The sequence below is a fragment of the Electrophorus electricus genome, chromosome 3 (assembly GCF_041902795.1).
Source record: "Electrophorus electricus isolate QZ-2024a chromosome 3, ASM4190279v1, whole genome shotgun sequence".
Lineage (NCBI taxonomy): Eukaryota > Metazoa > Chordata > Actinopteri > Gymnotiformes > Gymnotidae > Electrophorus > Electrophorus electricus.
The window spans coordinates 32,272,175-32,300,142 of NC_137499.1; the positions used below are offsets into that span (position 1 = coordinate 32,272,175).

The window sequence follows — 27,968 nt, forward strand, 5'->3', positions numbered from 1 at the left end:
CGGCTTTAGACAAACCTTTTTTGCCAAGTCATGCTTCGGATACTAAGTTCATTCTGCAATCTATTTACGACTCCCGTAATACTGTAACATATACATAAATGCAGTGCATTATGAATGTTGCATTTGTATACAGTGTAGTTTATAGGGAACAAACTGCAAGGAGGGTACCTCAAATTAAGTTTCATCCTTTTGTGCGTGGCATTAGTAATTCTGGTAGGCCTAAGACTGATAACTATCATTCAGTCTAATTAGAATTATTCGAAGTAATGAACTATATCCATTATATACTGTTAGAAGCGTCCTTCCTAAAATTAGCTCTAAATCCTTTTTTTTTTCATGGAAACGTCCCATTATTAGTAAGATACAGGGTACCAGAGAAATGTAGGTCAAATAATTCCTTTGCTATATTCCATTCCCTCCGGAGTCTCTGGTATTAAGATACAATTTTGATACCATCATACTTTTCGACACTGCTGACTTAACACTTAACGATTAATTAAACTACCACTGCCTAGAAATCGTAAGCACTACGATTTTAAAAATCCTCGAAAACGACCACAAATGCGCAGCTGTGATGTTTAATTATCTAACACTAATGTGCTTCTAATGTGACAATAGATTTTGCTATTCATTATTATGTGTAATATATATTTAGGGAATGATTAATTGTTTTCACGACGGCAGTCAACGAATAAAATTTAGCAACTGAAGGGTTAAATTGAGCTTGAGGCGGCAACGGCCAACCTATGGCAAGGCAAGTACGCGATAGCGCTACCCGTCCTTATATGGTAATAAAAAAGAACTAGCAAAATATCACGATTACTTGTGATTAAAAACAAAAAGAAATCATATCCACAACTCGAAATGCGGCCAGTTAGGCACAACGAGTCAAAAACCATCATGGGAAATGGTTTGCAATGAGAGGAAATGGATCGCTGTGCAGTATTTCGCTCCTTCATATTTGGATCTGAAGTGAATACGCCCTGCTGCCATTGAGGCGAACAAGAAAAAGCGGTACGAAAAATGTACGATGGTGTTACAGTGTACCACTGATATGCTGCCATTGTTATATATTTACGTCTTCAACCAAGCGTATCGTTTGTGAAGGTAGTGTACGGCCAGATCCGCTAATAGGAAACAAAAATGCTTTTAACCCAACTACGCATTATCCACGCGGCAGTAGCAGCTACAAGGAGTACTATATTTCATAGGTTCACACACACCGACTTGTGCTAAAAAAAAAACTAAAAAAAAAACGACAAACAAAACTTAAATTTTGCGTTTGACCTTGATGTCTTGAGTCAAGGTTGTTCTAGGCAAAGGTGAAATGATGGAACGACTCAAAATCTTACATTTGCTATATGGTATATTACGGCATGAACAGTCTTTACCATTTTATTCCCAAAGATACAACGAGTTTATGAAACCAGCCTTATCTTCTGCAGTCCTCAGGCCTTAGGATCTGACGAATTAACAAGGTTACTAAATTAAAAGTAACTGTAAAGAATTATTATAATTGACACTTATTTAGGGAGCAAAACTCTGGGAAATATATCTGAAGTATGTATATGAAGTATATATGAAGATCAATTTCTTTTTGTCTGTAATGACATTATTCTCAGTGATTACCATCATAATAACTGAGAATAAAGTCTATGTAATATATAATATATAATGAGAATAATTAAAATATCAATAAATAGTATGGCACTGATTTACTAAAACTAGCCATAACTTAATTTTCAACCCTTCTCCTAGATTGAACTATCTAAACCTTTCCTTTGGAACATCTCCAACAGTACCATACTAGTTGTTGATAAGGCCAGCCAAAAGAGCCCATGTTGACCATGATTATCTGCTTCTCTGCTGCTAGAACAAATGCCCTTTTGTGTGGGTATTGGTCCACCTTTCATATAACTATTATAAGAGGATCTCTAAAGACTGGCAAACTGGTCTGCAATCAGTAGTAGACAGCATCTGACCTTGGCTAAGGGGCCACTCAAGGAGATCTTAAACTGTAACCTCTGTGCGGTGTCTCCAAGTACAGACTCTCACAGGCTCTTTCACACAAAACAGGAGTCTGCTTATTGAGTGCCTGGCATCAGAGTGCCAAAGAAAGAGAGAGAGAGAGAGAGAGAGAGAGAGAGAGAGAAGCCCCCATTGCCCAGCCAAGCGTCACATTTATCCTACCATAAAGGGATAAAGAAGAGGATTGGTGAAGTGCTGGAGGGGTATTAGGAGAAAATGTTAAGAGGGGCCTGCAGCGATTCTAACTCAGCTTAGTGGGAGGTCATTATGTCCCAGTCACCTAACAGACAGATATAAAAACTGCACACAACGTGAGAGAAGTTGGATTTTAGAGAAGTAATACTCTGTTAGCTTCATTACAGAGTCTCAGTAAACTTCAGGAGGTGTGGCTTTAGTATTTTGGTTGTTGAGTGTCATCCACAAAATTCAAAAGCATGAAAAAAAATATTGTAATGAAACCAAAAATCAGTTATTAAGTTAATTTTCCCCAACTGATTTCTTTCAAAACACAGAACTATATGCTTCAGTTAAAAGTCAGTGTTCTATAAATATTCTTACCACTTTTGCTAGAGTTATAATTAACTTTGGTTAATTACACTCTCATTGGTATGACACAAATACCTTCAATCAACTACAGCATTTGGGTGCAATTAAACCAGCTTCTCTCACTGTCAGTGTCATTATCATGCTGGAGGAGAGGACCAGTACCACAGCATGCTGCTCTGCTACCCCTCCAACCCATCATCCCCCCACCTTCCAACCAGCCACCCACCCTTCCTCAGAACAGGGGAGGGGGTTGGGGATACTTGAGTGAGGGGGAGGGAGGCTGCCACAGACAGTGCAGCTCCCTGGGGGTGCAGTGGGATCCTGCAGGATTGCAGTAGTGAATCCATCAATACCATATCGAGCACTGGTTCTCTCCTGTCCGCTTCATTGTCTCTAAACACCAGACTGCATGGCTTGCTTATGAAATAGCTCCAGCCTTTGACAGAAGTGAACAGGGAAGAACAATAGTGTTGTGCTTGTGTTGGGGTGCTGAGGCCCTTTTTTGTTTTGGTGAAAAAAACCAAAACAAAAAAGCCTGCCCACCTTTCACTTGTGTGGTGTTTACATTCTGGGTATTTTGCGAGGTCTACATTGAAGGCATCTTTCCTGTATCCTCTGTTTTTCCTTCTGCTCTTCAACTGCTGACTCCAGTGTCATGCAAATCGAGAGTGGCACAAGCCCCTCCGCCTCAGTGCTTCACTCCCTTGTCTTTCGCCTCCTCAATAGCATCTCTGGGGAGAGCTTATTTGCCTGTTTTAATTGCATTTTAATTCACACTTGCCCGTCAGCAGCGGCGCCAGGCCGCCCTCCCTCCTTCCGCAGACATGACAACAGACTATCGACTCTCCCTGCCAACAGAGCACCTTCCTGCTGCAGACTAAAGCTGGGCGTTCTTGGGCTCTGACCACATGGCATACTGGGAGCGCAGGGTGGCCCGATCAGCTGAGAGGGTTAGTGCAGGCAGATGTGCTGGCCAAAGAGGCTGGCAGGGTGCGAGGGCAAAAGCATAAGAGAAGTGTCTCTCAATCAGCATCTAACTGGAAGGACAGAGCATGCCGTGAACACAGACAGACAACTTTAATGTCTTGGTCTATCTATATGGAAATGCAGGAGTGGCGAAATCCACCCTGCTGCTTCTGGCGGATATGTGTGCTGTGACTGGCAGCAGCCTGAGGAAGGACTGTGCGTCTCAAACAGAGATTTAAGAGATAAGAGGGGGAAGCTCATTTTAGATGAAAGAACAATAGTGACTAGGGATTCATATTAAATCTGGAAATGATAGAGTGGGAGTAGGATGCTCCACAAACAGAAAACAATCGAAATATATCTTCCATATATACAGAAATCAAAAGGCAGACTCTTTCTTTCATGGTGTCACACATATCAGCCAACAATTGCTTACACATACTGGATGATATATATAGACTGCAGGTAGCAGGCCTTTTTATACTGTTAGCTGTGTTAAATCCTCTCTAATGTCTGTATGTGAAGTAGCTACCAGGTGTGTGGAAATACATTAAGAGTGCATTAGCTGACTGCGTACATTTTATGCCAATTTGTCACTATGCATCAAAACAGGCCACAGAGAAATAACCATGTGTCAGACTTAATCATCTGGTCACAGACCTCTCCTCCAAGGTGATCTTACAAGGGCAGACTGTTTACATTAGCCATATGACAACCGTCTATAAATCACAGAACTGTAATATGAAACAGGAACCTGAGATGCAGTTGAACATGGCTTATTGCATCAGAGTAAGCCTCATGTTTATGGTGGCATCATTTTTGTTTAAGAGCAACAGAGCTGAATGGAATATTATTTTTGCATAATTTGGGGAAAAATCACATTTGCCGATCTGTTACATTGAGAAACTAATCTAATGTGGTAAATTCAATTCCACTGCAGATGCCAGTGTCTGATTGTTATTTAAGAGGAAGGTTATGGATTTTTCCTCCCATTGAACTTAATGGTAAATCAATAACACAGTAAATGGAATGCATGCTTTGAAACATAGATGAAACAGTGAAGAATATAGAACAAACAAATAAAAAAACCTCTGTAAATTGCTTTTTTGGTGTAGACTGTAGTGGTATGTTGTCTTCCTACATAAATGAATTCCTTGGATCTAAAGTGGCTGCCAAACCATGGTGGGCTTGAGGTACATAGTCTCACGTAAATCAGTATGTGACTGATGAGCAGACTCACAGCACTGTCCCAGAGCAAATGCCTCCACTATCTCTGCACAGTATGGGTGGAGATGTTTTGGTTGGCTCTGTGGGTCTGTGTATATGTGAGCGCATTTCTTTCCCATGACAAATCCCCTCTGTCAGTGGTCCTTTGACATCAGGTTCCAGCAGCTAGATTTCCACTCCTTTGGGTCGACTGCAGGAGCTGATAATCAAATGTAATTTATGGATTCTGAAGAAATTTTCAATTCTTAGGAAGTGTAGGCAGCAGAGAAGTCATCCTGACACTCGTTCTCTCTTACACACACACACACACACACACACACACACACACATATACTCATGCATACACAGCCACACAGCTCTCATATTCTGATAAGAGGGAGAAACGTATGACCTATTCTTTCTACTTAGTGCTGTCATATTTCATTTAAAATGCCGCACCATGCAGTTTAAGAATAAAAAAGTGTCTCATTGCTAAAGCCTCAAATTAAGAAATGTGATAGTTCTCACCTTTCTCACAATGCTTTTACCATTGTGCCTTTTTCCCCTCTATGGATCAGACGATGACGGAAGAAGCCCATCGAACTGATTGACTGCATGACTCAGGTGTGACGCAAAACACTGCAACACAGCCATTGTTCTCAGCTCTTTTTTCTGGCCCACACTACCATATACCCAGAAGCTCTCTCTACTGCCCCACTCTCACTGTGTCCCACTACAGAGATCCCCCTTTCAAAGACTCATAGAAAAGCCAAAGTACTGGAGCTGATATTTTTGGAGTCAAAATCATTCTAGACTGCAGAAGCAGAGAACAAAAAAACCTACTGACAGCAGGACAAAACAACTACTAAAAAGAACAAAGTAAAATGGCCTATAAGCTAATAAGTGTGAGGTAACACTTGCTGATATATCAGGATAAACAGATTTCCTTTGCATAAGTGCTAATCAAATTCCTTTTGTTTTCTTTGGTGAAGGCAAATCAGGAGGTCCATTGTTACTGTGATGTTGAGAACATACACTATAAATATAAAACAGCTTCTCAAGGCTCCTTTAACTCTGCTGAGCTGTATGACATAAAAACTACATATTAATGTAAATTCATACAGTTAAATCTTAAAGCCACTGTTATTCAATTTTATAAACTGTTCCTTTTTCTGACAGTTAGGTTGGCATATTGTTGATCTGTTTGGTCCAACTTGTTTTTTTAAAAGACATTGTTCAAATGACTTTTTATCTGTGCTTTTTCATCTTATTTTATTTGTTATAATTTTATCTTTAGAATGAATGAAACTATTTTATTTGCATTTCAGAAACTCGCAGCTATTAATAGTATTCACAAGAACACTCTTTTTAATCTTTCAACTTAAAATCTTCAGCCTTCTCTACTTATTCTCTAATTATTCTCCCATGACCCCCTAACAGAGATTTACAGAGTTGTCACATGCTGTAATAACAATAGATCAGTGGCAAGCCAAAGCGTCAGTGTGTCTGTGGAAAAGGTTGACATGACAGCCTTGCCCAGGTCACCGTGCTGCATGACCTCAGCCTCAGCCCCTGTGCTTAGCATCTGTGAGAACTTCCCAGGATGTGGTAGGCAAAAATAATATCCATCCATTTAGTATTTGCCTTTGACCAGAGAAGGTTTGGCTCACATCAGGTTTTCGGCATAATCTTAGAACCTGAGGAGGCTTAAAATAAATGATTGGGTATACATAGTCCCTCATATTAACAAGGGCTTACCATTCACTGTGACTGCCTATATAATTTGCAGAATGTTTCAGGCATGTGTCACATGCTGTCTCTCACTCTGCATGGGACTCTATGGGAGACAGCAAAAAGGAAGGAGGCACATGCAGGAGTGTTGACATTTGAATGAACACATGAGAGTTTAGTTCAGCGCAGGTTAATATTCCTCCCCACATCAAGGCTCACATGTCCTTGAACTTCTGTAGCATGCTGATGCTCAGTAGACTTCCCGAACATAAACAATCTTCGTTATGTCAGGGTCATTGGTATGCTTATGCCACATAGCAGTGTGTTTGTTTGATATGGCAGAAAGGTTGGCTGCATACACACACACACACACACACACACACACACACACACATATATATATATATATATATATATATATATATAGAGAGAGAGAGAGAGAGAGAGAGAGAGAGAGAGAGAGAGAGAGAGAAAGAGAGAGAGAGGTTTTAATGCACTGGCAGGTCTGGAAAATCTGTCATTGGGAATGTGAAAGGTATTGAGGTTTCATCTGTTACATGCAGAATTGGAAAACTATATATTTGTGAAGCTCTGAACCATGAAATCACCCTAGAAATCTTTTGACCTACAAAATTGTTGTAAATGTGAAGCTGAGTAGAAAGCAGGAACAAGAAAAGTTACAGTTGTGTCCAAACCTCAAACTGTGTTTTGAGTTATTGGTAAACAAAGCTAAAATGACAGGTAGAACGATGTTTCATATAGATGTAACATAAGTGTTTAGGAATCTGAATCAACTCTTTCAATAAAATATTAACATTTAATTTCACTGTAACAGTGGTTTATTAATTCCTCAAAAGACAATTATTTTGGAAAACACATAAATTGATAAAAGAGCATGTCTGTTTAATTCTAACACCATTAAGAGGATGAGTGAGATTTTTTTATTTGCCAAGTTTTATCTTCTAATCAATAATATTTCATGAGTCCACACTGCAGTCTTTAATGGCTTTAGCCTTCTCAATAATCTCACTGAGGTCATGTCATTATGACCAGGTTTCCTTTCCAATCTAAAAGCTTTGTGACTCTCATGCATAATATTACTAAATCTGTCCATTCTCAGCAGTAAACATGAAAGTCCCCAAAACAATGCTGCATAAACTAAGAGAGCAGACTGTTCATAATATAGGACCATAAATGTTACAGGGTTTAAAACTGAGCACTTCTTTTTTGCAGATAAATGCATAAATATCGCCCATTCACTGTTTTCTGAATGATATATATGAATGGATATTTTCCATGGCTGGAAGTGTTCATGGAGAAACTTTACTTCAGTCAAGTCCCAGCTGACATACAGCTGTAGGTGTGGTACTGTTCAGTGGGAAGATTTTCATTAAGGCGATGCCTAAATTATAAGAAGGACTTAACAATGAATTATTATCAAATCATGCAAAAGGCATTTGTAATTAAACAAACTCTTGTGATTAATTGTTCTTTGATAAGTTATCAGTTAGGCAGCAGCTATTCTGTTGTCTGTTGTCTGTTTTTATTTTAAATTCAAATTTAATTGACTTTACTTCCCTATACTTTTCCATACTTTCTCTTCAGTGGTGCTCAGAAGGCTACCATATTGACTATAAAGGTCAACAAGGTGCAGTTGACGGTTTTAAAAGAGTGAAAACACATTCAGCCGCATGGAAAATTCACTTGAAGAGGGACTTCAGCGGCACTAGAGACTTTAGCCATCGACGCTCTCCAATCTTATTAAAATGCACTAGAGCAAATGAGATTTCAGAGGCTTCTGAAAATGATGCATATAATCTATTTTTCTCCATTTCATTGGATTTCTGAGGCAGCCAAACGCCCCTTGCCTCCCCCACTAAGTCATTAATATTCATTGATGATCTTTCCTTCGCCGCGAGCGGCAGGTATTGTGATTATAAAAATTCAGACGCGGGCTCTTTGAGAGCCGAGCCCACGCAGTAAGCATCAACGCGGGACTGAGATGGTGGGCCGTTCAGAGAGAAAGCGAGTGAGAGAATGAGAGCGCTCTAGAAATAGCAAAAATTAATGGAAGTATTGGACGCTGATGAGGCGGAGCTCACGGTATCCTAAGAGGTGAGTCACACAAGAAGAGTATGAGCCACCTGAAATGCTCACCGCAATAACAACCTGAGCCGACGGAACCAACAGTATATTGCATAGGCTATAATTAGTAGAGACTAAAAGATGAAAATACATTTTCAATCAGACAATTAAGGCATTGTTCCATTGTAGAGTTACATTTCAGGTCAGTTAGGTTACCTCACTACTCCAAACACATAAAATGCTTTCATCTAAATTAAGTCAATTATACCAGTAAAATGAGGTTATGAAGGTAGATTATAATATAGCATTGTCTACAAGACAGTGTGTTAGGCTATAATTATGACTATTAAGTTGTAGTCAGACATCCCAAAAGTAATTTTTGAGAGTATTCCAGTAATAGTAAATACCAAATACCAAATAGTAAATCCCAAATACTTTAACATTTTCAAACAGCAAAGTAAAAAGCTAAATTTACACATATTTATATATTCACAAACAGTTTTCACAGAAAATAAATTCATCTCCCTCCACAGTATGCATACACATATACAGGCATGTACACATGCAAACCCCACACACACACACACGCCCCACTTCACACAACTCTCGACACCCACAAACCCACCCACACACGCCTACGAACCTGTGAACAAGTAAAAAAGGGAACCAGCTGCCAGCGGCTGCATATGCAGAGCCAGCTGTCCACCCCAGAGTTGTGCTTTTCGTCTCTCACAGAGAGAGTGTAAAGAGAGAGAGAGAGAAAGAGAGAGAGGATTTAAATTATCTTGATTTTGAGAGGAATACAAACACAGAGAGATTGAGAGAGAGAGAGATGAGACCACAGCCCTTTCTTCTGAAGTTAATGCCAAATGCAGTTGTTGCACACAAATAAAATGAAACACATAGCTGAATTAAAAATTACTATAGGCTAATGAGTGTCTAAAAATAGATGGTTGCAGTCTTTACCTACAGTATGAGAGTTATTAGCTTGTAACTGTGAGTATATGGGTATGCTACTGGTTCCACTTTAACATCCTGTCCTACACACTCCCCTCCCCTCCCCCCCAAAACCACACACATACACGCACACACACTCACACACACACACTCGTGCGCTTGCTTTCACATGCAAATCATACTTTAATCTCAGGTCTCTAATAGACCACCATGGCAACAGAGACATGGCCCTAATGAGGCAGAGGCACAGGTTAATGCCAGCTCTGCACATCAGTGATGCACATACAGGCACACGTTCACGGACTCACAGCCATGTAAATACATGGGCAATCATATCCTTTGCAAATCAAAAAAGTGCTTTAGATGAATTAACGCTTGTCTTGTTTCACTCCTGACTTAAGTACCTGTATTTAACCATAAATGCAACTTACACACACACAAACACACACACACCCACACCCACACCCATTAAATGCAGATGGTGACACTTGCAGGGGTTGTTAGTAACACACTAAGTGTTAATAGGCCTGTCTGTTTCACCACATTACACATACTGTCTCTGTATGTGTCGGCCGGCTATGACACGGCAACCAGCCTGCCTCCAATTTACCAGCATATTAAAACCATTAGGGTGACACATGCTGTAGCCTGAACTGGTTCTATCAAGTGCCAGCAGTGTCCAAATGCATATATGCAAAATGGAACCTAAAGTAAGGGCAACCTGCCTACCTGCAAACACACACACACACACACACACACACACACACACACACACACACACACATTCAACTCCATTCAATGGATTCAATGGATTTTTCTCTTGCCTATGCCAGCCTACTTAACACCTTCTCTGTTTCATTATAACATTACAGCATCTTACTCATTCAGGGCCTGGATGACTGTTCACTCTAAATAAGACACATACACATACTGGGACTCTATCAGGCTTGTAGCTAAATGAAGTAATATTTGTCAGTTTCAACATATGATACAGTTGAGGTGGGAAAGGATGTTTAAAATGTTTCCACCATGAACGCTGCGTTGATTCTAATGCCAGTTGGAGCTACGTCACCTAGCTGAACCTGTCTTTTATCTGCATGGATATAGTGTGTAACTGAAACGGTGCAAGCAGATGGTGTGTAAGTGGACTCATTTTTGGATAACATTACCCCAGTATGAACAAAGCAAATAGACCGACAGCCTAATGTGACTGTGCCTCACCCATGAAGTAATAATCAGTGCATCTGGGAGCAGAATCAGTGAACAACTTGTAAAATCTTAAATAAGGTACAGAAACGATTCAGTGAGAGAGAGGAAAAGGAAAATAGATTAAAACGACAGGGCAAGACAGAGTAGAAAATATGCACAAATCAATGGTGGGTGGTTGAGTGGGTGGATGGATGGCTAGATGGATGGATAGATGGAGAAAACTCCCTGAAGGTTTTATAGACGTGTGACTCACCCAACTGCTCATCACAGTCTCAGGGAATAGATCACTCATCTGACACCTCCCTCTCTGTTTCCAAAAATAAATGACCTCCTCCATGGAGCCAGGCTGATATGGTTTTGCCATACAGTTGTAAAGATACTGACAATTGAGTTTCTCAGACATTTACTAACATCAACCAGTAAAGAATAATTTTAGTCAGCAAACTCTTATAGAAACCAGGTAACACACAACAATATAATGGATCATTATCTTTGAACTATATATACAAAAAGGTGATTAATACAGGCCAGCCCACAGAGCCTGTGTGCACACCCACCTTCATTGCAGCCAGTGTTTCGCAGAGTTATTCTGTGTTTCAGGCACAGAACATGGTATGCTAACTATGTGCAGAGATATCTGACTGAAGAAACAAACAGGGTGCACAGCTGGCAAGAAGGCAGCGAAGTGAAACAGAAAAGATTGCTTAAGCAGAACATGACAGTGTAAATGTGCTCAGTCATACTTTACCCAGATTGTAACAGCAACTTACAAAGGTCGCATGGTCTATTTGCCTGTGAATGTACTACCACTGTATCAGTTGAAAACTCTCCAATAAAATTCTTCTTCTTAGAATTGGGCACTTCTTGGTGAAGGTGCTATAATCAGCAGCGAAGTCCTTCCCTTATAAAGTGTTGCTTTCTTTAGCTGTTTTTAACCCTTAAAAGTCACACTGTGTAATACATAAAATAAATGATGTGTCAAAGGAGAGACAGTAGGAATGAGCACTACAAGTACAGGGTCTCAGGAGATGCAAGAAACTGCAAAACAGTGGAAAAGGGAATGGGGAGGGGAGCCAGGCGCACCATGCTGTTTCAAACTGAAATCATTTGGTCGTCTGGGCTTTGGATAACAGGCTTAGCGTTATCATAGAAAATTTCATGGGCTTTATATATTCTGCTTTTGGTTCTCTGCTTTTTCCTCACACAAGATGACTGTCATTTGTCAGATCTGTCGAGGGCTTTAACAAGGAACATGGCTCTTTTCATTGGCCTGTCATCGCATGTCTTCCAGGGCGCAATTCACTAACAGCAGCAATCTTCGCCGCTTGGCATGGACCTCAAACGAGCATGTCCGCCACGTGAGGTGGTGAACGTTCGGTTTCGCAGCACTAGTCTGAGTGTTATAAAGCTGCTAATCCTCCAATCACCCTGATGGAAACGAGGGGATTTCAAGGGAGGAGAAATCAACACTGCTGTCAGCAATAAGCCCCTTGTCCTGCACTCATTATGCTGTAACACTGCACTACAGGGGGAAAAACAAACACAAAAAAACAAGCTGGCATTCTAGCTGCAAGCAACATGAGCAGCAACATGAGAGTCTGACGGCATCCTCAAGCAGCCTGTAGTACAAGAGCTTCAACAATAGTCACGCTGGCTTGATTTAAACAGGCTTCAGCTAGCCAGCCACTTTCTCCCCCATGTTTAGGGGCTGCTAGCTGATGTGTGGAAGGCAGAGTATTTTCAAGAGAGCCTGTCGGGACTGCATGAGCTATGGAGGCAGATCTTTCTGTCTGCAAATACTGGGGCAGAGTAGTGGTATGAGCAGTCTTGGAATGTTAAATATTGGATAAATGTGCACACATATGAAAACACCTCACACAGACAAGTTTGCTTTCTCTGATTGATTTTTCATTGCTTCATACAACTTGATGATAACTGGGAAATTAGCAAACAGCAGCCTCGAGCTGGGGAGCTTAGAGTTTAGTCTGTTGAGGGGTCTGAAGGTACAGCAAATCCAAGCTTTTTAAACCATGTAAACACTCACTTCCAACCTTGAGTAACACAGCTATGGTATTGCCTGCTGCAATGGTTATGGCTATACTTTACTGATACCTCAATATGAAACAGTGTCTAAAGAGCTCCAAGCCAACTTACTGAGGACTGATCTTAAGGCCTAGTGGCTCAGATTGCCTTAGTCCCTCTGCCACTAATGTTTGTGTAGCACTGTGTCATACAGGAATTTCACATTTGCAAGTGCAAGGCAGCGCTCTAATTGAGGCAGCAATGTGGATGCATGAAGTGTACCCATGCTTGGCCCCCAGCTTGATAAGTGAGCAGCTCTTTTCCCAGCGTAACAGCAGTTCCACGGGCTGTCTGTGCCCATTATTCAGCCCACACACAAGTCCACCTTACTGCACCTGGCTGACAGCTTGGCTCCAGATGCCATAGCAAGGAGAGAAAAGGATCGCCCTCACAGAGAGAGAAAGAGAGAGAGACGAAAGGGAGAGAGAACCAGAGAGGGAGCGCCTGAGAGAACAAGGCAAGGCGGACGGTGTAGCGAGGCCTCACACGCGTCTCTAGCCACGTGCACTGAAGGGCAGAGGCAGTGGCACACCCGCCTCTTTGTTGCCGGGGGCCGAGGGAAGGGCAGAAAGAACACAAAGAGGCTTTTAGTAGTCGCACCACTGACAGGGAGAAAGTAAGGGAGAGGGATGGACTGCAGTGGGGCCAGGCAGCTTCACAACTTCAGCTTCAGCCCTGCCGGGCTTGACGCGGACGGTGCTGTCTGCAAGAACCGGGGCAGAAGGAGTTCCTAGACTCTTACATAGTAGATAAACGGGCAGGAATGCACATTGTGCATGCAGAGCACATTCAAACACATGCGCTGATGCAAGCAGACCTCTTAAAGATGCACGAACATGCTGGCTGACACACAGGCCAACCGGCTCAGGCACACAAACAAGCCTGTTAGCAGGCGGGGCAGGCTGTCTCTGCCTGCTCAGCTGGGGTAGCACATGTCTCATGGTGCGGCAGTTACCTCAGTTCCCCACTGCAGCGATCAGGTCGTGAAGACGGACTGAAGATAAACACTTAGTGACACACACTTGTTCCCTCTCAAGATTCTTTCCTTAATCCTGTTTTCTGTAGAGCGTGACTAAATACACTCACCATTAAGCCACGCTTGCCTTGCACTCAAGCACACACACACGCTCCCCTGGTGATGAGCCGACTATGGCTTTATCTGTACTGTATTCTCATTCTGGAATGTGAGAGAAGCCTCACCATTCTGCATCATAACAGTACTCAGAGTGCCTCTCTTCAGGGCCAGTCCATGAGAGCTTCAGAATAAAGGGAGATATTTGTGGAAGGACAAAAGACAAAACACTGCGGGTAAGACCCAGTTGTTTCAGTCAGGTAGAGAGTGAGAGAGAGAAACAGAGGACACACAGAGGGAGAGACGCACAGAAAAAGAAAGAGAGCGAGAGAGAGAGAGAAGATCAGTGAAACCCTGGTTTTTCCTACTGAAAGGATTCCCTGTGAGCAGCTCTAATGACTGCGGAAACCCCCTGCTGTGAGCGCTGGCATGACTGAGTGTTAGGCCTGTCACTGCATCACCACTGGCACACACACTCACACACTCACTCACACAAAACACCTTAAGTAACATTATTTGACAGATACCCACTCACATGCACAAATGCAGGTCCTGTCTATCCACATACACACACACACACACACACACACACACACACACACACACACACACACACACAGAAATCAGTTTGGCCCAAAATCACCAGTATCTTATCACTGCAGATTTTATTTGGAGGTTTTATTTGGAGGTTTATTTGGAGCACCAATGTCTGCAGCACTAACCTTGAGGGAAGCATTAATAAATCATTTAGTAAACACATTCCCCTTGGTGGGTGGAGCTTGGGTTTGTTGTACTAGCAAAGGGAATTAAAAACCAGTGGAAAATTTCCACCTGATGGTCAGACCTCTAGACACCAGCTCCTTAAATTAGTCAGTGTGTAGACATACACATGCATGTGGGTGTGTCCGCGTGACAGCAAGCGAGAGAGAGACTCTGAAAACCAAACAGCATGGAGAGGCGGCAAGAGCCCTGCATCCTGTGTGCTTTAGGCTACCTCACTCTATTCTACAGCCTAGAGATACACAGGCAGATAAACCATATTTGGAGATCTGCACAGCTGAAATATCTACATATCAGTGGTGGATAGAAAGCACCTACCTTAAAAGTAAAACCTAAGTTTTCCTTTTTGATTTTGCAAGTCGTGTTTTTCATAGCTGACTATGTACAGGTACTATCATACCTGTCAGATGGAGGGAGAAGTATGCTTGATGAGTCAAGACCCAGAACTATCTGACATTATGGTAAAAATGTCACAGAGGGGCCACCTTATTAGTAGATTGGTCCTGTGATACTGTAGAAGATCACTGAACAGTTTGTTATACTGGCTTATACTCATATTTAGAAAAGTAATATTATAATTTGTAACAAAGCTAAACATGTTGTGCCCCAATGATGTATCTGTACATCTTTTGTGTTGAACTGTGAATTTCAGCCCACCAGATCAATCAATAAGTAACCTAAGTATCCCTGTGCCTGACCTTGTGCACTACACATATTATGAATTAATACACAGAACATGAATTTTGCATGTTTTATTAGCAGTTTTATTAAATGTACATATGCTGGTATAAATATCAAAATACAAATCAAGAATTTACAGGTTTTTTAAAATATGCATTTTGGTTCCAAAGCCATGTAATGATGTAGCATTTGAGTGTTTTTTTAAGGAGCTACACTAACAATGTACAAGCATCCAGCAGCAAGCACCACACCAGAGACAGTAACATACCACAATCAGACTGTCCCTATTGATTGGATCAGCAGACTAGCGGGTTCCACAAGATTTTTTTCCCCTTGCTTTTCTGACTGCATCACATGCTAGCTCCTTGTTTACTTGCTGTTGGACCCGATGTGAGACTTGGCCAGGGACTTACGGAACAAACTCCCTGGTAACCATCGCCAAGGAAATGGCCTGCTGGTAGTCGCGCTGCAGGACCGCTGGGAAATTTCCCCTGGCTTAGAGATCATGTTAGCTCATTCACTTGTGGGGCTTTATTCCATCTTATTGAAATTCATAAGTTCTCAGAAATTGGCCCCTCCATGAGACATTCTTTTGAATGAGTCAAACTGTACAGGAATGTATTTTTTACTTAGACATATAGAAGCATAAAATAGCTATTGGATGCCGGTCGTCTTAGCAAATGTTTCACTAAAAACACTCTGGCGGTGTCTAATGACAATGAAACACAACATATAGATGTCACTACAGTTTTAATGCAGACTCATATCACAATACATAACTATAGCCAGTTCTGGAAGCTATGAGTTATTAAACTTCCATATAGGCCTTTGTTAGGTACTTTGAACATGAAACAAATGTAAAAACTGTGTCATCTTAAAGCAGACTTGGAAGTAAACTCTCCACTGTCTTTTTTGTTTAAACAAAGCATGATGTCACCACATCCAACCACATCAGTCCAACTGAATGCATGTCTGTGTCTCTAGTGTGCATACAGGCTCATCCAGTGAGGTCCTCCAAGATCAACCATGCCACAATAATCTCGGGAGCTAGGGAAAGAGAGCTGACTGTGCACTTTCAGCCCCTGATCCAGGTCTGCGAGGCTGTGAAAATAATCTGGGATTAAGCATTCAGAGGGAGCTCCCTGTGGTGACTCATGCCTGATCTCACACAGCTGCTGCCCAGAATGACAGCTCTCTCTGGCTTGCTCTGATATTGGGCCAGCAGCATGTGGCTAGCTCTGACTTAATGAAGTGACACCAAATCTCCTCATCTGGCCTCACATCGGTCAGCACCATCTGGGTCAAACAGTCACAGGGCTAAACTCAGGGCTTCCTTGCGCTGGCTGCGCTCGAGGTAATGTTGAGACTGCGGTAGAACTTTTGAAATTTTGGAGAATAAGTCATTCACTTTTCAGTAGAATCTTAGATTAACTCGTTGAAACCCCAAACTCCATTTTTCTATAGAAATAAATAGCTTCTCTACGCAGTGATTGAATGATTCAGCAAAAAGTGACACCTATAAAAGATATAATATTTACACAAGTCAAGAGCAAGAGCTTCTCAGGGGTGTTAAATAGGCATCATTATGTCCAAACTGTCTGGTGTGGTGGGAATGATTAATCTATATGTCAGTGATATGCAATGTCAGGGGCAAGATATGAGGTGATGCCAACACAGTTCCCAAAAGCCGAATAGAGTTGTCATCAGAAAACCTTGCAAGTTTTTAGGGGATTAGTAATGCTTCAGAACTTCAAGGCTATGGTGATTACCATTTAGGAGGTCTTAGAATTTCATGTAACTTGACCACCATGTATTTTTTATATAATCATTAACTAATTTGTGTATTTTTCCATCTTCATAAAAATATATATAGGGAGACATAAATATTCTGTTTGAAAAAGCGACGTACCTCAGTTTAATTTGCGGGCACTTAATTTTACTGATATTGATGGACCATCATGTTGTTTTCCTCCTTGTTTATCAGTGAACCTACAGCACATCAGGCTTTTGTCTGCGTCATCATTTGTCCCACCTTCAAAGAGCCTAGGGAATCGTTCTCGCGCAGGTGGTTTAACCCTTTGAAAGTTGCAAAGATCGCTACAGCCTTGTTATTAAGTGTCTGATAAAATAGGCTCCAAAATATCCTGCACATTTCCATCAATTTTATTTTATACAACAAAAAATGGATCTTAAAATGATTACATGGTCACGATCTGTATTATAAGGAGTTTGAAAATGTCTGCACAATTGCACAGGTATCTGAAAGAATCAACAATAAAGACACCAACATTGCATTTATCAGAATTATAATCTGTGGTGTAATTTTTCAGAATTATAATATGTGCTGTAATTTGTATTCAAACAATTAGTTACGTTCAGGTATGCTTAAAATGGAGTTATGCAATAACGGATGCTTGGGAGAAAGAAACGTGTCTGAAACTTCCTGAATTTGTATACGTATATACGTACATGTGCACACACCCTTTGTCCCCACACCCAAACCTTTCCACACCTTCCTGACCTTTTCTCAGCTTCTTCTTGACACCTGCAACACTCGGTTGCTTAGAAAAATGAGCTTGAGCAATTTAGCACAAACCAGAAGGTGCCCTTGGCCTTGTGATCCTCTAGCATCCTCATTCTATAATAGGGTTATTGTTTATGCAGACCATTTGATTTTCAAAACAGGCAATTAATCTACAGGTTAATGACTTTCATGAGATTAGTAGAGGCACATTCTTATATGCATAATTAATTCTTTTATTTGCAAAATCATAATACTTTACAGAATGTGGTTCAAACGGTATAAAACTCTTAATAACCGTTTGTGTGACATTGAAATATAGCAATGGCACCATCATGAGCCACTTCTGCAATAAAATTGTCAGATGTATACCCAGACACGTGTGACATAATACAGTAGAATTGTAGCTATTTGTCGTGCACCATTCTAAGTGGTCAATGTAAACAGGAATGATTATACTTTGGGTTATGACTGTGGAGGATAACCGCTCATGTAACCTATTGTACCTTTTACTGAATACTGTAAGACTTGTGAAGAAACAGCTCGTACAGCAGGGGGAAATGGAAGATGCCAAAAACCAAACCAAAAAAACGCATGTTACACAATACACATATGAATGATGCCACCAGTGCTCTCAAATGCAATTTTCATCTGTTTCAAATGATTTTGTTAATTTCTTGAGTGATTTTCTTTATAGATCTTAGAAAAATAAATATATTATACCTTATACAGTTCATAACTGACCTGTGAGATCCTTACACACAAGTTTTAATCCATTTTATAACTCACTCATAACATTCAGATTCAGAGACAGATTCGGGCATCAGGACACGTGTCATATAGGTCCAACTTTCCAGGCACATATTAAAGTGAGGTTAACTTTTGGCTACATGGGACTGTTAAAGGGAATTCCTTCACTTAATATTAATTTTAGCATAGCATGTCTCTAGGAACACCAGACCATAATGTAACATTCTTTACTGAAATGGTAATGCAGAACTCAATGAACGTTTCTGCTTCATCATATCATTTTATATAGCCTAACTTGATATCTTCAAGCGCACACACACTATAAATGGTATGTCTCAGTACTTTCTAACTCATGTTTCCTGTAGTGGAAGTAGAGAGACTGAGAGAATGTGAAATGCCTCTTTTCCACTTATATTCTATATTTGTTTTGAAAGAACAAAACAGATGAAAGCATAAAAGGGAGGGGGGCACTTGCATGGCGTGCATTAAAAGTGGCTCTGATACTGCAACTATTCTATTCCCATAAACAGAATGGGGTTACGAGCTGTCCTTTCATCATCTAGAGACATCAAACCCTGCATCTAGTAAAGAAAAAAAAAAAAGTAAGACTTGCTTCTGCGAAATAACATTGCTGTAATATTAAATGTATCAGTGAAATATATTAGCATCATATCACAACTTACAAAATTATAATGCTTTTGTGGCTATTTTACATAAATCATGTTTAAAATGTTCAGAGGTGTTTGTTCTCCTTCATATCACGAGGAGCAAAGCTACATTTCTGTGGTTACAAGGAGTATTTAAAGCTGTTCTTGCAAAACACTTCAACACAAACATTCCACTTTAGTCTCAAACCCTGATTGCTGAAAACAGCAGCAAGTGCTTGAGGATTGTGTATAGAACAGTAAGTAAACGGTGCTCACATGTAAAAATAGCAATCCAGCACTCTTCAAACACCTAATTATCTCTGTTCTCTGTAAATATGGGCAATCAATTTCCATAAGAACTTTACAGATGAACAGAGGATGTGGTTGAGGTTTCATGATGAGTAAATTCAGGATACATCAGGGTTATTTTGATATACAAATGTATTGAGACAAGATACGTCGGTAAACATGGCTGAGGTTTTGCTTTTGGAAGCAGACATCGGATATAGTACGGAGCTTAATGTTGTTGCCCTCAAGCTGTCATGAGCTAGAAAATCATATCTGAGGTCATTTATGCAGGTGGAGAGGAACGACTCAGGTCGGAGAATCATGACACTCCTTTATAGTGCAAGTGGCTAAACCTGGACCTGGAATTACAGGCGTTGTGACACCCAATCAAAACACAACTCTCTCTTTCAAAATGCCAATGAAAGGCTCGCTTTTGTGCAGTGCCAGCAATTATGGCCCAGGCATGTTGCCTTTCCAGCCTGCTTTACCTCTACTTTTCTGCCTTACGTTTAATGAACCAGGTCGCAGCACGGTCAAGGAACTGGGGCCACTCCCCCCCATCTCCCCATTTACAAACACCCCGGAACATATATAACGATGCAACACGCCACCAGGCCAAAGCATCAGGCGGTGGGGAAAGGCCTGTAAATGAGGAATGCATGACCTGTCCCTGGCGTGCACTGATTACTCGCTCGGACTGTGACAGGAGGAGCCATTAGCAGCTCAGTGGAGAGGGGTGCTCAGCCCTGCTGACACACACCGCAGGCCTGCTCTGAATGGCTCTGGCTTATTAGCACCTCAGCCTGAAGCAGGTGTGGCCGCCTGGCCCCTGTAATTGATAATTAGGGCCAATAGCGCAGCAGGCTGATGCAGTGTCGTCGGCAAGGGCTCACAAGGGCCATGCACTGCCACTCAAAGAGAAGAAGGAGGCAGAAAGAGCGAGAGAGAGAGAGTGAGAGAGAGAGAGAGAGAGAGAGAGAGAGAGAGAGAGAGAGAGAAGCATTAAAGAGTTTTACAGACAGGGAGAGGGAGTTGTATTGTATGTTCTGTGACAAATGCAAACAAAAGGGGCTGCACATGGTGAGCAAATGTAAAGTTAATAAAGAAACAAGCTGAAAGATATATGCTTAGGCATGCAAACACACACACACACACACACACACACAGCAGTGCTTTTGCAACATTTCAAATGCTTTTGAGATGTATATCTTCAAGGGGTTTACATGAATGTTTTTAACTACTATGCGTGATGAAGACCTTACGGTTGAACCACATTAATGCACAAGGGGAAATTCGGGTAATCCCGTCATCATATTCCTCTGCCCTCTGACACAATAACAGCTACAGCACCACATAAAACACACCGTTACCCTTTTCGCTATGTGATTCTGATAATTGCTTTTTTGTGAACAGCATGTGCATTTGTGTAGCAGCAAAATAAAAATGATTATCTCAGATATCCCTGTTTTAGCAGATGAGAGGAGTCATATCCTCAGGAATACAAGCCATGGTGGCTTGATGTGACGTGCTGATTTTGTGTCTGCTTAGGCTTTTAGCATCCCTTAATGTTTGCTTGCCTAAAATGTCACTGACTTAGACACAGCAGAACAACCAGAAGCAACTACAGTTCTGATCACACATGGTACACAGGATCCCTGAGGACTATCTCCATCAGAGCTGCTGCAATACAGTTATAACAAGAACAGAGGCAGCTACAGTCTTCTGGAATTGTGCAAAGAGCAAAGAGAACAGACCAGGCTTGGTGGGTAGCTCAAGTGTCTACATATCTAGATGACATTTCACCACTCAGCAGATGTACACATTTGGCAGTTTAATGTGAACTCAAGCAACTTAGGTTTTCAAAGCAGGCAGGAAGTGTGTGTGCGCGTGTGTGTGTGTGTGTTTGCATGCCTATGTGTGTGCGTGCGTGTACTTTGAAAGAAATAATTACTCTAGCTTCTAACAATGTGTGTAAAACAAATACCAGGGAATTGTCAAGTCTGACAATAATTAGTAAATGGATAGGGTTAACCATGCCTCTCTTGCTTGGAAGCAAGCCTCATGGCAAATTAGAAGCGCATTTGACAATGTTTCCAAGTACAAGACAGACCAGCTGGCAAAGTTGTCATTCTAGATAGACCTGATTGTTAGGATAAAAACATCAGTAAACACCTGGCAGACACTACTAGAAACAGGTCCTGATAAGAACTGAGGCATGATTTTTTTGGAAAACAGACACACACACACACACACACACACACACACACACACACACACACACACACACACACACACACACACACACACACACACACACACAGCTTTCTGAATGTCTGAATAATACCCTGTATCTTAAAGGACACACTCAAGGTGAAAGGTAGCTGCTTAGATGTTAATAATATGGTAATAAGAAGCAAAACCTAACATACAAACAAGCAATAAGGATTCAGAGGAACATGGGAAATATAAAGTGGCTTACAAGCTCACAGTCAAGATGAACACACACACACACACACACACACACACACACAAAGCCCTCATTGCCCATTTTCCAATTATTTCTCCAAACATGTCAACATCCCTTTGCCCTTCTCCGATAGCCACCCAAGCCTCAATGCTCGCTGGGTATTTGAGAAAGCTGTCCAAATGCCTAATGGTTAAGAAAGGGTCCATAATGCATGTCATTTATGGAGGCTGCATGTGGAGAGGCCCAGCTTAGCTCCCACAGACTAATGCTACCTTTTAACAGCAATTTGCAGATAGCTGCACTCCTCACTGCTCTCAAACAGGCCCTGGGGACCCTTTAAGGCCAGGACTATCTTCAGCACGCTGCCTCTCCGATGCCACGCCATGGCTAATGCAACCGCACGCAAGCCTGTTCAGCTCCACACCCCCTCCCCATCCCATGGCTGTCCCCAGACTCACTAATTCTAGGCAGCTCCCACTAGGGTTGGGACTAGAGCCGTCTTTGCCCCTGCACCGTGGGGAGGCATTACGAAGGGGATTAAGACCTTCTGCCACAGTCGTGTGTTTAGCAGAGAAGGAGCCGTCTCTGCATCCTGCCCATACAGTGTTTATGTTTGGACAGGAAAGTGCCACTAAACGTGTATGGCCTCCTCACTTTCATCTCCTTTGTGTTTACCTTCAAACAATGATTACAATGTGATTGGCTAGTAATAAAGAAAAATATACCATGCAAAAGCATACATAGACAAAAGAAGTATTGCTGTTTTTTTCCTTGCACAATGTTTAAATGACTACATGAGTAAAACAAATTCAGATATATATTGCTTTGATAACATATAGCATCCCATTCTATGTAATCTATAGTCTGTTCCAATTTATGCCAATATATGGTGAGATCTGGATCGAGAAAGCACTATTGTCAAACTCTAATCTGACAGAATCTCCCGTACTGACTGATAGGGTCTAGAGCCTCTTCCCCTTGTGCTTCACCAATTGTCTGGATTAAAGTAGGTTTAAGACCATTAATGCAGCAGAATATGTCTGATCCAGCAGTATAACTAAATAACAAATTAAACTCCAAAAACACAGTTGCTGTCTTTCGCCCACAATACACACTCACTGATGTTAGCGCACAGTCTAAAAAAAAGTTAAAAGGGTATTAGAAAGAGTACAAATATATTAGATTCATCAAAAAGAAAGAGAGAAGATTACAATCCTTGCTTATATGATTGGACTGTAATGTGTATTATTGATGACATTCTGTAAACCAATCCTTCTGTGCCTCCAGATGGGTTGCCAGTCCTTTCCAGAATCCTGTCATCTAATAAACACTTAACACAGCATGATCGTCTTTTCCCACTCACCTTTTAGAAGAGAGAAAAGAACTCTCCTTCAAATCATGACATGGCAAAAATGTCATATTTATGTGATTTCAGCTTAGGCAGTATTCCATATATTAGACAGAAAATATCCCTTATTTAACTAACAATTACACTGAGGTCTGTAGCTCGCAGCATTCACCAAAGCACTGGGTGAATGGTACCTCTGGGGCTAGGCCTTGTGGGTAATGTAGTTCTTGAACGTAGCTGCAGTCAGGACTGTTTGCGGAAGTTAAAGATGTCCCGTGTCTTAGATCCTCGCTTGCCCTCATTTGTCTGGCTAGGCGAGGGTGGGGGTTGTGGGGTTGCAGTGCCTCCATAGGGGCAGCTCTGAGAGTCAGGGTGCTCTCCGGAACATTCTATGGCAGGGATGTAACGGCTGTCCCACATCCCGGGCCCACACAGCTTACACAGGTCATGCAAACTGCAAGGGATCCTGGGAAGCAGTCGGAACTGATAGAGCAGACTTCGAGCCTAGCAAACAGACAAGACGACAGCTGAGAGAAATGAAATGTATTTACAGAGTAATAGGAAAAAATTCTGTTTTGTTTAACTGTTGGTTGTTTAGAATGTAACACTTAGAGATGGCACTGATGAAACTCTGGAAGGTCTCTAGATGCAAACAAAGCCCACATGGTCTCATTTCTGATACAACAAATCATTTAGACTACTGTGGAAGTGTGTGATTACTTTAATGCCTCAATGCTAAAGATCTGTACTGTAAAATATCCTTGATCAATAAATTAAAGGAAATTTCTGCCACCTGCATCACAGTTGAGTGTGTTTGTGTGTGTGTGTATTATGGTACCTTCCTCAGCACCAGTTCTCCATTCATGTGCATGGAGAGGTTACTAAAATGCAGCAGCATCTGATCTGTTGCAAGCTGTTGCTCTGTAACATCATCACCATACAGCACAATGATGGCCACACACAGAAATAGGTGGAAGTAATCCGTCTGTCATAAACAAACAAACACACACACACGCACACCAACAACCAATCACACAGACAAAAAAAACCTGAGCAAAAATATTTTGCTATAATCTAATGTTAAACAGCCTGAGTGCCTACAACCAATCAACAAGTAGTCACATAAAAAGGTTTAAATCAAAAATAGAGGGGAAAAAAGCATGTAAATGAGTAAATGGGGGGGGGGGGACAGGACAAACTGCTTAGTTTCCCAGTATCACCTAATTATTGCTATGTCAATATATGATAATGCCATTCTCGATTAGCCTGACATCTAAGCTTATTCACAGGTTCAGCTAAAATGGTTATTAAAGTAAGAGTGATGCACCCAAACATCCCTATGCTTATATACTGATGTTTAGAGTGCAACACTTAAATAACAATCAAACTGATTATTTTTTCCTGGTGGATTTGGAGCCACAATGCAACAAGTATGAGACTAAACTGATATAAACAAACTAAAACCAATTCTAGGATATAAAGGACAAATTTGAAAAATGAATATTCATAAGTTACAAACAGAAGGTCCTTAATGTTATTGTTCAAAATGATGGGTCACATTTGACCATAACCTTAAAATGCACATTATCAACAGAGAAAGCAGAAAATAAATTGAGAATGGAAACAGAAGAAATATATATTTGGTCTAACAGGGTATGTGTCTCTGTATGTGGTGGGGGGAATTAAACTTCTCTTGAATGTACAAAGGGAAGTGCAATTTCTGTGGGCCAAACCCATATCATCAAACAGTCATCAAAAAGGCTCTACTTGGACCAACTCACTGAAACACTTAATTATTCCTTAGGAACAAAGTAGCAAATATTATTGAAAACACAGTGCAGAGGGTCTTGTCCTAACCTTCAAGGAAAATGGCATTAAAGTTAAAAAGAATTCATTTGGCAAGACAGAATTCTGGATTTTTTGCTTCAAGGTTCTTTACCCCTCCCTGTGGGATAAACAATTTGACTTCAAAACGCAGAAGGCTACATTTCTACAAAAAGTGGCCATATTATCATTATCATTATTATTATTATTAATGTATATACTTAACAATTTTAACATTTTTTCCATTTCAACGGATCATGATGGTCCTGCTCTGGCATGCCATTGGTGAGAAGCGGCGTGTAGCAGAAGGCCAGCGAAGCTGTGGCAGCACAGCCTACCTGGTAGTGGGCCCAGCAAGCCTCCCACATGCGCAGGGCCTCGGTGTCGGGGAACTCACGCTTGAAACAGAGCAGGACCCAGCGGTGGCAGAAGAGCAGCTGCAGGCCATCCTCACCCAGACCCGTCAGGTGCTGGTGGAAGCGAGGCAGCATGAGGCGAAGGAGCTCCCGCAGATACATCTACAACGAGGGGAGGAGAGAGGGAGGAGGGAGAGAGAGAGAGAGAGAGAAACAGTAAGATATAGAGAAAAATGGAGAAAGGAGAGTTTTTCCTTGATGACTAAACACATCTACTCTCCAATTCCTAATTGTTATTTAATACTTAAATATTCCCATGTAAGTTGATTGACTGCTTCCAAAACGAGCCCATGTGAAATCAGGCTGCTGCTAAACAGCACCCCTACTAACCCCCCACACTTCTTCCCCAACCCCCACCATGCCCACGGGTCCTCCATCACCATTCCCCAGTTCTGTGAGAGAGGATTTGGAGGTCTCACCAGCTGCCGCTCCATGTCCTCGTCCCTGGGGGAGCTGATGAAGATGGTGTTCTCCATAAGGCCCACAAAACACCAAAATGTGTCGCTCTCGTCCTGAATCTCGGTCAGCAGCGGAGCCACCAGGTCCGACATGCCCTGGCAGTAGCCCATGCCCGGGTTGAACACAGCATAGTTCAGCAGGATGCGTCTGGACAGAAGAGCAGGACAGACGGGCACATTCTACAGTGCTGTAGAGACGTGCATGCATGCAGTATGGTCTGGTATGAGAGAGCACAGGCTTTCATGCATGCGTGAAAGTATGCCGTGAAGAAAGAGCTCAGCCCAAGTGCCTCAGTTTACAGACAGAATTAAACATATCTGCCATGGCAATAGAGGGTTAGCTCCATTGCAATAATTAGAATAATTAAGAGAGTCTTCAATTTAATAGTGGGTGGGGGTGTGAAGATAGAGGGAGAAAGGGTGAGGCTCTGACCTCATGATCTCCACGTTAGGGTTGTTCTCTCCTCTGAAGAACACGTTGCTCCTGTCAGTCCGCACCACGTCCTTATCTACAGTGAACTGCACCTTCCGCCAGAACTCACTGTGTTCCTCAGGACTCATTGACAACCTGGGAGGTGAAAAGAGATCAGAAATGAAAATCGAAGGCAAACTTCAATCCAGTGCACTCATTTGACAAATGAGTTCATTTAAAAGTGTTTTGTTCAGTTTTATTCAGTAACTCCTAAAAGCTGCCTGGGGCCCCGTAGTCCAGTTTTGCCGTTACATTTTCATCATTATGTCCACACCATTCACTGATGTGTAGGATGCCTTGTAGCCAAAGGCCTCGAAGCCTTGCACTTGCACCAAGCAGGTGGGATTTAATTAACACTGTTTGTTTTGCATGAAGCAACACCAGACCTGATGCAACTTCACACCACTGTTTCAGAGCCTATGTTTGTGTGAGCTATTCCCCAGACAGCCCCTCCACCCCTTCCCTTCTCACTCTCCCTCATACTCTCTGTCTCTCTCTCTCTTCCACCCTCTAATTCTTTCTCTTTCTCTATTTCTCTCTCCCCATGCTTCTCCCTCCCTCCGTCTCCCTCCATTCCTGTCTCCAAGGACTTTGGCTGCACATCTGAACAACATGGAACAATAACATACATCAGCATTACCGTGTACCTTTTTTCAACTACACCACACAAACATGTAGATAAAACTGTAGTTGTACATCCTAAAAAACTATACAATGTACATACTAAAGAAAATGTGTACATAAAGGCACATCTGTGACATTTTAATTGCTGACCCTTATAATTTGAACATCATAACATCAACATGGTCCCAGAGGGGAACTCAGTGGAATGAAGACTGCCGACTTCAAACAAATTCCAGAAACAGGCTAATACTGTAGGACCTCAAACTAAATGTGGCCAGTATGATGTATTTCACATTGTTCTGAACACACCAAGACCCCATGTCAGGTAGAATATTCCAGAGGTTTATGGGTTTGATTTTATCAAGTACATCCATCTGAAAGCAAAGCAAAAGATATGCTTATTGGTCCCAGTCAAATAAATGAAATGCCTTCCATGACTGCTACGGCATCCCATCAGTCAGGTTCTGTTCTACACCATTCCATAACTTCCACATAACAGCGTTGTGTTTATGTGTCATATGTATTTCTGTTTGTCTGAAGGTACACACAATGCAAACAATGCTCACTCAGGTTATAACTCTTCACAATTGTCAAGCTGGTAACATTATGGTCTAATTAATAAGAGGAATATTGTATTGAGCTTATTCACATGGTGATTTTACTTAAAACAATACAAACTACAAAACTATAGCGAACTTGATAAAAAAAAAAAATATGTGCAATGTAGTTCTTTATAGATTTATATAGCTACAAACACCTAAGCTTCATTAAGCAAGCCAACACACACAGAGTCTGTAATGCCTGTTGTAT

General features: G+C 41.5%; 1 protein-coding gene and 1 long non-coding RNA gene across 3 annotated transcripts in view; one reads left to right on the forward strand and one right to left on the reverse strand.

The window, feature by feature from the left end:
- Positions 1 to 802: 802 nt before the first annotated feature.
- LOC145653784 (uncharacterized) lies at positions 803 to 8,217 on the forward strand. The gene is made up of 3 exons (XR_014119984.1): positions 803 to 1,014; positions 5,325 to 5,370; positions 8,083 to 8,217. It is a non-coding gene; the product is annotated as an uncharacterized LOC145653784 (long non-coding RNA).
- Positions 8,218 to 15,399: 7,182 nt separating this feature from the next.
- The window catches only part of tbc1d16 (TBC1 domain family, member 16), a 30,495-nt gene continuing 17,926 nt past the window's right edge, over positions 15,400 to 27,968 (reverse strand). For both annotated transcript variants that reach the window (XM_081711151.1, XM_027003409.3), the window contains 5 exons: positions 26,496 to 26,630; positions 26,024 to 26,210; positions 25,527 to 25,706; positions 24,203 to 24,349; positions 15,400 to 23,868 (listed from right to left, as the gene is read on the reverse strand). In XM_081711151.1, the coding sequence (XP_081567277.1) occupies positions 23,608 to 23,868; positions 24,203 to 24,349; positions 25,527 to 25,706; positions 26,024 to 26,210; positions 26,496 to 26,630 (910 nt within the window). In that variant the 3' untranslated portion in view covers positions 15,400 to 23,607. The remainder of the gene's footprint in view (positions 23,869 to 24,202; positions 24,350 to 25,526; positions 25,707 to 26,023; positions 26,211 to 26,495; positions 26,631 to 27,968) is intronic.